We start from the raw sequence: 11,945 nt of genomic DNA, 5'->3' as shown, positions 1-11,945 counted from the left end.
CTGATTTTGTTTCCGGTTCACAGCCCTAGTGTTCAATGTCGAATTGAAGTTGCTAAATGAAGAACGATGCGGACCGACAAGTATTCTCGCCGCGTTATCTTCAAATCAAGCCCTTGCTTGACGCAGCTGCCCTTGAGGCTTCACTTAGGAATAGAATATAATCCACCCCCATTAACATTAATTTAACTCTCTCGTGCTTGACTGAAATCCACTTTTTTTTTTTTCTTATTATTAACTTAAAACTACGGTCCAACTAATATTCACCGATACTCTGACGTATCTCATGAATTGTCCTTTTTGTATTTCAATATATGTAATTATTCCATATGTACAATCATATTGTAAGCGAAAGTACTAATAAATAAATGATGGAATTTAAGAAGCACGAGAAATTTCATATAGGAAGGATTCCCTGTCCAACATTAAACCGAGCTTATTAAACACTGCCAACTAATTATACAAGTTCACCAATGTTTTTTTTTTAGTGTAGTAGAGTGCACTTCAAATGCGCCAAGGCAGAAAAACAATTATGTCATCTTTTTTTTTTTTTCAAGGAAAAAACAATGGGATATGTTATGTACGTGAAATAAAAGGTGTCATTCTTGTCCCAACTAATAATAATATGTTGCGAGCGAGTACAAAGAATTGAAGAAGGAAGGATAATTCCTTCTTGCCGCCTGCCTGCCTGCCTGGCTGAAGGATGGACAAAAATGCACGTGCACTTGCATAAATGCGCAAGGCCATAGTTTAGGTGATCCATTAAATTTGATTGAATGCAGAAATCCAGACGGACAGGATTTACCTGACACAGTGGATAACAATTGGTTAGCACTTGAAGGCATCAGAAATCAGCTGGACCAGTAGGATTTACCTTTGAAAAAGTAACTACCAATAAAGTGGTGACAACTGACTAAAAAAAGGTGTCAAACAAAGCGGGCCTTTCTGAAAATTTTTGTTTTCGTCATAAACTCTAATCGGCCTTTTGTTGTTTTTATCTTGTGAGATGGGATCCTGAATTCCTGATATCATATGAGAAAGAAACTCTGCCGTAAAAAGTTCGGGAGATGATTTGATCTAAAGAAAAGAACGATGGAGGACGCCAATTGCCAGGCATGAGCACGCGGGGCCCTGCAGATGTTTTTCTTTCTTTTCTTCTTACACTCCCGACGTTTTATTATTCTGCAAATTCAACAGATTATTGAATCTGTTCACTGTTTGATTATTTGCCCCTCCTTTTCACTACTTTAAATACGTGGGTAATGCAAAGAAACGTATAAAACGTTAATGGTATGAAAGAAACGTATAAAACACAGATTCATGTATAACGTACGAGATTTGATTTCTCATAATACTTGCAAGTCCTATTCATGCACAGCCCCCCTCCCCACTTCCTCCCAAAAAAAAAAAAAAAAGGATCAAACGAGGAAAAATAGGATAAAAAATAAACAAACTTCATGCATATATAATTCGTGGCTTTCTTGCCTTGGCTTGAAACCAACCATGCAATACAGACTCAGAATCCAACTTTACGTGTGAATCTAGACATCAATTTAATGCTTGACATGGATAAACAAACAAAGATAAAATACTCACCATAGTGTAAATTAAAATGAAGAAGAACAGCCCACAAAAAAAAAAATTGGAGGAAGAAGGAAGACTAATAATAAGGTCCCTACCAGATTGCTTGGATTTCCCTCGTCAAGATGGGGATATTGGCCGCCTAGCTCAGTAGTACAACTTAAACTCTACTCGTCATGTTAAATCGATCACAAATGAGGGGTTTTGACGCCTGATTTGTTTCTATTATAACAATTAGAAAAGGGTCTCCCTCTCACCTGGATTCATGCACAACTTGTATTGTATGCCAAACAAATGAGAATGCTACATGAGACAACTTATTGAATTCTTTCTGTAGCCAAGGGAAAAACCCTACAACTTGACGTTTTCTATCTTTTTATTACAGTAACAGAGGGAAATAGTTTGAGGGGGAAAAAAGAACAAAAGAAAAAAAAACCAAAGGAATTATGAGAAATTATAGTGATATATATAGCTCGGTCTGGGGGAGAGGGATGGATTGGATCGAATAAATTCATGCAAAATTAAAAAAAAAAAAAAAAAAAGAGCTTGTTCCGGATTGTCAGCTTTCTTGCTCATGAACTACAGGTCCTATGCACATCAAAGTGAAAAAGGAGGAGCACTACTTTGCTTGCATGCGTTAAAGGTGACCTAGAATCCGCTGATGGCTGATACTAATAATTTTGTTGCTATTTCTCTCATCACACCTTGGTCGAATGTCTCTTCCTTTCTTGGTATCAGCCACGAAAAATCTCTGGCTTCCCACCATTGCTTCTGCCTCTCGTCATTCCCGTACTAGAAACATATTTCGGCAAATCTGAAATTGAGTGTTGCTTTAACCGATTACCTCGATTATGAGGAAGCTAAAAATCTAGTGTTACCGTGTTACAGTAGGAATGGCCAAAATTACTTGTCGTAATCATTTCTGATTAAACTTTTTTTATTGTTCTCGTAGTATTATATATATATATTTTCAAGTATTCTCTCTTTGGGATCCTTCTTGATTATTGCTGTCAGGTCAGGGTACACTTTACTGCATCTTGACATGCGTGGAGAAGAACATCATCTTAGTAGGTAACCTAATCCTCTCTATTATTGCTACATTATGATAACTACATACCATATCTTTGAGGCCTTGTTTGGATGGATGTGTGGAGAGAAATTAAGGGAAAGACCTATTTTTACATTTTTTTTTTCAACACAGGAAGTATCCTAACTTTGTGAGAATAATCCTCTTGTACCTATGCACCTCACCCCTCAAAGATACACAAGCGGTAAAAATGTGACTCAAATACACGATCTCGAGACCCAATTAGGTTACCTCAAAACCATCCAAGCCAACCCCCTAAAAGGCAATGCCTATCTTTACTTTGTTTGGGAGTTTCTAAGTGGAATGAAAAGGAAGGAAATGGAGGGATGGATGGTTATATAAAGTTCCAAACATGGAGAGAAACAGAACCCAACATTTTTTTCTAAATGCCAAGTTCGTTTATAAAACATCATTAAACAAATTATTAGTACTACCTAACATATCTAAAATCATTCCCTTTCTTACCTAAATTCCTAAACAACTCGTGAATCTTTTCTCTTCTCTCTCTCTCTCTCTCTCTTTTTTGTTTCTATCTCTTCAAAACTCCCAAACTAGGCATATCTGATAAACTTTTTATTGTTAAAATACCCTTGGTAAAATCTAACTCAACTTCCTAGACTCATTAGATCTCCATCTTTTCGTGTTCTTCCTTTCGGATATCTGTTATAATTTATTTCATGATGAAATAGTATAATGAATATGAGGCGTTTTTTTCAATCACTAGCATGTAGAGTGCATTCATCAGGGTGCAACTTACAACCATTTTCCAGTCTTCCATAGAAAAGAAAAAAAAAGGGTTAGAAAAAAACACTCACCATGGCATCTAAAATAATGGGAAAAGTAGAGGATAGCATTCAGTAAATGAAACAAGGAACACAGCATGTCGGGTGCTGGTTTTGTGAATCTAGTTTAGATTCTTTTCTTTTCTTTTAAAAAATCCCAAACTAGGCCTGTGTAATAAATTTTTTATATTTAATATACACTTGGCAAAAAACTAACTCAACTTCTTGAACTCATTAATTAAGTCTCCACCCTATCGTCTTCTCCTTTTCAGATATCCGTTATAATTTTATTTCAAGTTAAAATATTATTAGTGCAACTTACTACTACAATTTTCCATTAATTCTTCCATCGAGAAAATCAGAAAAGAACTTACACAAAAATCAATTCGACATCTAGAAGTAGCACTAATGAAACAAGAAACACAACATGTCGGATGTTGGTTTTCTGCACCTAGTCTTAGGTTCTCTGAATTTCAAGCTTTAGGCAGCTTCTTCCCTTTCTTCCGTGGTCTCCAATTCGTTACATGATGCAATACTTAGGTCCCTCAATGCACTTAAAAAGTTATATAAGCAGGCTCACTTTGCTGGCCAGGAATATGTGTATGATCTTTCCTGCTGCCACATTTTTGCAGTCCCACATTTTTGCAGATCTTTTGTTCGTAAGTGGAGTCCAAAATTGATAGATAACATACGTCGGCTCCACTACACAACGGGACAAGCATGGTAATATGGCATAAGACATAAGATACCTCGCACAAATTGCTACCTTGCCTCCCTACTTTATGTGCCAACAATAATGTAACCTAATTTCCTAAACAGACATTAGCTAGTACTCGTGTCAATCTCCTATGCCCGAGTTACCTTTCCAGCACCAATTTAGCTTCAAGACAAGTACAGATGAAAACCTTTTATACATAGTTCCCAAAAGAATGCATGTGATTCAATCTAGATTTTTATATACTACATGTTGAAACAGTACGTGCTTTCTTCCACACCTTGAGAAAAATATGGTTTTTACTGGCTGCAATCATTGGCCAGGGCTCGAAGTGAGCCGAGAATATCGGTAGAGGCAGAGACTAATTTCAGGAGAAAGGAAAATCATATGGTTAGGTGAAATAACGATGGACATCATTAATGCGTTGAGCGATGAGTCCTTTTCTTCTGCAAAAGCAAGGAAAAAAAAAAGAGAGAGAGAGAGAGAACCTGAATAAATGCCCTCCACGAATTCTTGATAACCTTCAAGACTAGTATTCTTATGCTCATTCAGCCTCCGGGAATTGGCAATTGGCATCAGCGATATGCCTGTCTTTGCCTAATGAATGTCTAGATACAGTGTCCAATTTTTCTACGGGGCCCAGGGATGGCCTGGAAAGAAGAGGGGCCACAGGGGTCTAGATCACTTCTCAGTAGTCAGTTTTCACCGAAGAGAGAAAGAAAGAAAGAACAAACAAGTAAATCTAAAAATGCACCTACATGCAATGGGAACAAACGTTTTGGGTTTTTGACTAAGAAAGTCAATGGGAGAAGAGAATTGTCAGTTCCAGGAAACCTTTGGTCATTGATCTTGGAGTATTGATGTTGAAATGCATGTGGGAACACTTGTATCTCAGATCATATGGGAACGTAGACCAGTCTATCACGGGTGCGGGACCTTTCTTGGCTGGCAGTTTACAATAATTCTCTTTTGCATTTTGCTTGTGTTGTTGACTGCCTCCTTGACCTCTTGACTCCAATTGTGCGCACTAGCATGTTATATGTTAAGCACGCGTGAATGGTTCAGCGGCAGCGCCTCTCACCAGTGAATCTTGAGGTCACATATTTGAGTCTCCGTTTTACTGGATTCCTCCGTGCACTTAACGTGCTCGGGTCGAGTTGGGGCGCCGGACTCGAGCCGTAGAGGATTAGTAGGGCCCCGTAAGAATTGACCCGTACACCCCTATGTCGACAAAAAAAAAAATTTTTTGTTATACGCCAGAAATTGTTAGGGAAGCATTATTAAAAGTGCCAAAATAAATATAAAAAAAATACTTTCTAAAATCAACGGTCAAGTCGCTTTTGCGATCAATTCCACAATTATTATTTGCTCGTGTTAGAAAGCAACCAATCAATGGTCAGACGGCGAATTTGCAATATCATTATTAATTCCGTATAATTGCTCTTGTGTTGGTTACGTGCATGTGTTGACGTTGTATCACTGCAAGTGTTTTAACGATCAACAATTTGTTTATTCAGACCAATACGAGTTTATTAGGTTAAGAAACAACTTTGCTGTATTTATTGTTTCAAATATTCGCATGTGGAAGGAGGAATTGCAGGTACGAAAATTCTCTGAATTCAAAACCTCCCACTTACAAGTAAAAAACTTCATATTGTACGATAGAAGTCCGTAACTAATTGGCATCAAGTGACTTGAATTTTTAAAATGGTAAGGTAAAACAAAACTATATAGCCAGTAATTGGATTTCTCGATTATGAAAATAACCAATGAGGAGAAGTAATCGAAGCCAAACTTGAATTTCCACTACAGTGTGCAGATGAGACAGCCATCCATGCAAATTGTAAATAATTCCTCTTTTTCTCTTTCTTTCTCTTCAAGTTTCTTTTTTTTTTCTTTTTAAAAATTCTCCGTTTGTTTGCTGGTGATTTACAAAGGGGAAATAGCAACATGACTGTCCGTAACTTAGAATACGGACAAATGCTGACCGTTCATCCATGTCGACGGGAAAACGACTACCCATCACATCGTTATCATCCTCCTCCTCCTCCTCTTTCTTCAGCCACCAGTGAACTCCTTCTCTGCCACCATGTAAGTACCAACAATCCCAACTCCAAAATTTTCCTAATAATTCAGCCCATCTATAAGCCGCCTCCAACAAACTGATATTGACATGATATTTTATTTGAAACACCCAATTTATATTTGCATCTTTTGCTGTCAAAGAGGATGCGATGGTTAGGAGAAATGGAGTAAAGGCTGGGGCAAATTGCCAGCTACTAGCGAACGGCGGCTCAGTCAACTACTCAACTCGAGCCGCCGTTCGCTAGTAGCTGCAGATTGCCTTTCTGCCGAGCTCAACTCGGCTCGGTTTGATTGAGTTCGAGCTCAAGCTTGAGTAGCTCGAGCGGGGCAGGGATGTAAGTCAAATTTTGAGTCCGAATATATGGTACTTTAGTTCGATGAGCTACTCATCGAGTATTTTTAATTTAAATAATATATATTTTTAGATATGAAATTACCACTAAGGATTTATGCTTTCAAATAATTTACAAGATGATTTGTGTACTTAATAAAATTCTTTAATGGCAAAAAGGTAATAGAATTTGAAATAAATATAATTCAATTTCATTCTCTAGGTTTCGAGCTTAAATGTACAAAAATGGGATTTGATCGAGCTTCTATGCTTGAAAGCAGCATTGAGTACATGAGCTCGATATGGTTCGCTTTTTCCTTGAGCCATATCAAGTCGAGTTCGAGTTTTTTTATCATTTTACCTAGTTGAGTTCAATCGAATAGAGTGCCAATAGTGTTTGAGTCAAGTTCGACTATAGCACTATCCGAATTCGACTCGATTGGTATACACCCTAGTAAAAGCTACATGGAGCAATTGCCGCGCGATGACCTGCAAGTGGTAACGACGGACAGCAGTGAATAGGTTACATAACTTTTGCTTTGATTGGACCAATTGCTGCCGGTTGTATAAAAGGCTACTGTTGTCTTGTCTTTTTTATTTTTACATGTTGGAAGATGAATAGCCAACAATAACTAATTTTAAGTTAATTTTAATAATAGGCTCTTTTACAAATTATAATTTTAAAAGGCTCTTATGAAAAGATTAAAAGAAATAGTAGCATTACCGATTATAACAAGCATAGTAATTGGTAGCTGGTGAGGCTGCCTAGTGTTTTGGAACAACAAATTCATCTGTTAATTCCCCTCGGTAGCCCAGAGTAATTGGGCTGCCCTGTCCATATTGGAATCCATGACCAGTAAGGTCCCCTCAAGCCAGACTTTTGGACGACAAATACTGAGTCGTTCATGGAATAAAAGTTAAACGTGCAGTTGGGCCTTTAGCCCCCCAACCAACCCAACAAAAGAAAATGTTAGTTTTTTTTAATGTTTATATAGCAAAAGGATAGATAATTGTCAGTAAATTCCAACTTTTCCATTTTCTTTTTTTTTTTTAAATTTTTTTTTTGGGTATCAACATCCCAACTTATTTTGGATGCTACATTTAGAGCTAAAACATGACTAAGGTTATTTAACTATTGATTGGATCCCTCCAAGTTTTATTTATTTTTTTTGTAATATTACACTAACTCTAGAGTGTGACATTATTACAAACGCATTACTAATCAGCAGCATTATAAATTAATCTAGAAACTGTCGGATGATTAAACATTTATCACTGATAAGTTTGTTAATAATCACTCAAAAGCTGATTGAAAATTTTTTGAGCTTGTCGAGCATCAACTTTGATAGAATACTGGTGAAACGCCACCAGAGGCATTGGAAGGGAGGGAAGAATTTGCCTGATATGGACGCTTAAGCAATATTAATTTAGAGGGTGAAAAACATCTAATTGATATGGTCTCCAAAAGTATTAATTTCATCGTTTTTCACTGAACACATATTGTCAAAAAAACAACTGCAGGCCTTACAATTCAGTCGAGAAATTCTTGTGTTACTTTGAGATCACACATTCCATTCATTCATTCACCATTTACTTGAACCTCATGCGGTTGAATCTGCCAAATTGGACTAAGAAAATCACCAAACTCAGAGGAGGAAGAAAAAACCAGGATTCATTAACATCCTCATTTCATGTTTTCCAACTGTGCAGTTCTTATAGACAGACTAGATCAAGATTGAATGCAATTAATTTCTTCAGCACTATTAAGATAAATTTTTTTATAATAACAATCTCGATCAGTCTGAAAATGCATGACACATAATTCATACTTGAATTTCTCGTCTCGTACACATAACATGTAACCAAATCAGTCGAAGCGCAACAAAAATTTTGCAATGACAGATATAGAATTATAGGTGTGTTACATAGATGTGAGAATACATTGCCCTGATCATCCATTGAACATCATTCACTTCTGCTAAAAATTCATGGATTTCATCATCAAATTGCCCTGCTCAGATGAAATCCATCATTTCCCAATCTCCCAAAAAAAAAAAAAAAAAAAAGAGGAAGGAGCATCGGCATCACTAGAATATATCGAGAATCTCAAGAATTGAACGATTGCACAAGGGACAGAGCCCTCGGTTGAACCACAACTCCCTTGAGCACACCCGGCAAAAAGTGTGCCCACATGGTATGAAAGCTGCGTCCTTTTTCCTTCCCATGCACACGCAGCACACTGAATCAGAACCCGCTTCCTTCTCCTCTTTCTCCCAGTCCCCATAATCATAACCGTCCGTCTCTTCAAGAAGTGTCATCAACGACACCCTGAACGGCGTCCCGCCAGCAGCCACACCGTTAGCTACCCCATCAGCCTCAGTCATGGGCCTCATCATTGGGCTTGGACTTAAACCCACCAATTCTTGGGCCGCCCTGAATTGCCTTTCTGCCGCCAGAGCTGCAGCCAAGTTCATCCCGGAAGTTGCCGGGACACAATCGGCGCACGCCGCCGTTGACCCATTTTCCGGCGAAGCATGACCGACGTCTATCACCTCAATTTCCCGCTGCCGTTCACCTCCTCCCTCGGCCTCCCCACCATCATCTCTCACACTAACGCTGCTATGAGTATGAGCAGGTCCAAGACCCCACGAGGCCCCACAACAGCTGAACCCCTTCAATCCCAACCGTTCAGTTATGCTCTTCCTTCTGACCATGCGATCAGAAGCATCCATTCTTTCCCTCAAGAACTCCACCAACGTAATCGTAGCTCCTCGTTCTCCTCCCACTATTCTTCCCTGAAATCCAAAGCCCAACATTATTATTATTTATTGCCGGTTCTTCAATTTCAAGAAATCTTGAATGAGGATGGCAAGAATCGAATCCTCCTTCAAAAACAAGAAATACACATCTTTCTCGTCGCGTCTGAGCCTCCAATTCTTGTTCTAAGCTGACAAATGGAAACTGTTGTGCTCTTTTACCAAGTAGGCTCTTTATTTTCTTTTGCTGACGTAAAAATAAGCAAAAATACACATTCATGCATGAATGCAATAAGGAACTACTCTATACATACAGATATATATGGAAAGAGAGAAGGGATAGAGTAAACGTACAAGAAATGGATGAATGGAGGGGTTAGAGCATTAAATCCTCGTGAGTCGAATCAAGAATGAGAAGCCCCACAAAGTACAAAGGCCACCACCACCACCACCACCTCCTCTTCTGTGAATAATATGTATGTATGCGATGGAGTTCACAGGGGAAGAAAGTGACTTGACATAAATGATGGCGGTTTTGGGTTTAGCGGATAGTGTGAAACAGAATTGAGAGAGAAGTCAATTACTCAAATGAGGTGGGGTTTTTTCTGCTGAATCGTTTATGATGTCATTGACAGCTCCGCCATAGAAAAAATGGAGAGAGAGAGGGAGAAGGAGAGAGCGTCCCATTTTTTATCTTCAGAATCTTTGAAGAAGTGAACAAAGGACAAAAAAAAAGAAGAAGAAGTTACTTAAAGGCAGCGAAAAGAGAATATAATTGGTTGGTCTTCTTGGCTTATCGGTCGGGGAGAGTTTTCTGCTACTTTTCCTTGTTGGTTTAAGTAACCTTTCTTTGGCTTAATTTTTTTTTTTTTAAGGATCCATTGGCTTAATTTTTAACTATTAATCTTTTTTATACTGCCAGTATTGAATGAATGGTAATTATATAAAATTTAAATTTAATATTTAATTTTTATACGCATGTTATGAATGTAACAGTGATAATATATACACTGTTATAAGTATATATAAGATTTACTCTCAACTTTTAATGACATAACAAATAGTGCTAGGAAAACTAATAAGTTGGAAATCATAGAGTAGGGGTGTTTAATAGTATAATTAATCCTACGTGTTATCCTAGTAAGTTTGGAGTTTGGAGTTGGAATAATGTATAATAATGAGGATTTTAATATTGAAGTTGTTGCAATAAATTTTTTTGGGTTGATGAGATAAGAGAAAACTCGGGGTTTCGGTTAGTTTATTACCACAAAAAGTCTTAACTTGCTTGGTAAAAAAGATTAAAGCCTTGCTCGGGGTAGTGGGTTCTAAGTTTAGGCCTAGTAGCAGCTGCCCTGTTTGGGGGTTCAGTCCCACATCGGGGTTGTTAGGGGGGTTTGGGGTAGTATATTAGTCTCCTGAGGAACCACAAAAGTTGCCGGCTTTTATGATTTTCTCAGGGTTTCGGTTAGTTTATTACCATAAAAAGTCTTAACTTGCTTGGTAAAAAAAATGAGATAAGAGAAAACAGTAGTGATGTTTTGTTTTTGTTGGTGGCCGCTGGCCAATGCGCCGGCCGAAGAAGTGGCCCATAACCCCCCTTTCATAACTCACAGTTTTTTGTATGAGTGTTTCGATAAATGGACTCTGCGAAGACACTTCAAAAGCCGGCAACTTTTGAAGTGCTCCGCAGCACTTAACTACTAAACCCCCCAAACCCCCCCAAGCGATGTGGGAACTTAACCCCACAGGGTGCCCCGCTGCTAAGAGATAAAGACCCCCCAGACTCCCCGAGACAGGTTTTTCCCTTTCATAACTCACAGTTTTTTGTATGAGTGTTTCGATAAATGGACTCTGCGAAGACACTTCAAAAAAGTTGATGCGAAGAAGTGGCCCATAACGATGGCAAGAAAGTTGATGGGAAGCAGGCTCACTCTCCGAGGTTTACCCATATGGCATTTGCTTCAACTTGAGAACCGGCCACATTTGGGATTAAAGGAAACAAATTGCCTGTATTGGACGGACTGCTTCAACTATTATTAGTACTTCCCAAAGAATTAAAAGACAGATTTTTACTACCTATTTTCATAATTTTTTTTTCCTCTATAAAAAGCTTTTTGCCTTAATTTTTTAATAGGATGAGTTCCATTCTTTTATGAGGATATTATAGTCATTTAAATTATGAAGGAAAATAAGAACCGGTGGTAGGTCAAATTATCGGAAATCTCGAAGAGTTTCTTAAATTATCCGCTCTAACTAACTAATACTAATACCTTTGCACCGCTCAAAATCCACCTTAAAAGATCAAATAATACATGCAATAACAGTTGAGGACTCAAAAAAATATGTACTAACTAAATAAATCATGTTATCCGCAGAGTGACCCATAATAATCATTTCTAACATTTAAATCAAACGGAACGGAACATATAATAAGTAGGTCACCTGTGACTTGTTAAAGAAAAGTATTTATATATATATATATATTTGTGATCCTTTCGTCTTTATTAGTTTTTGTTATCTTGATAATTAATCTCTGTACCGCTGTGCCGTGCCATTATACTACAATTTTAAATCAGATTAATCTTGGACGGTTAATCATTGAGCAACCTAA

The 11,945-nt window shown here is 37.8% G+C and overlaps 1 protein-coding gene across 2 annotated transcripts; it reads right to left on the bottom strand.

Moving 5' to 3' along the window:
• Positions 1-8,466: 8,466 nt before the first annotated feature.
• LOC113708056 (uncharacterized) lies at positions 8,467-10,052 on the bottom strand. Of its 2 annotated transcripts, none has more exons than XM_027230506.2 (2): positions 9,689-10,052; positions 8,467-9,581 (listed from the first exon to the last, which is right to left on the bottom strand). In XM_027230506.2, exon 2 carries the CDS (start codon positions 9,392-9,394, stop codon positions 8,666-8,668), a length of 729 nt encoding a protein of 242 aa, XP_027086307.1. In that variant the 5' UTR covers positions 9,395-9,581; positions 9,689-10,052; the 3' UTR covers positions 8,467-8,665. The 2 variants fall into 2 exon arrangements, with proteins under 2 accessions (XP_027086307.1, XP_027086309.1); XM_027230508.2 differs by having other exon boundaries at positions 8,467-9,373.
• Positions 10,053-11,945: the final 1,893 nt, after the last annotated feature.

The sequence above is a fragment of the Coffea arabica genome, chromosome 9c, assembly GCF_036785885.1.
Source record: "Coffea arabica cultivar ET-39 chromosome 9c, Coffea Arabica ET-39 HiFi, whole genome shotgun sequence".
Taxonomy (NCBI): Eukaryota; Viridiplantae; Streptophyta; class Magnoliopsida; order Gentianales; family Rubiaceae; genus Coffea; species Coffea arabica.
This window is presented reverse-complemented; position numbering and strand designations above follow the sequence as displayed.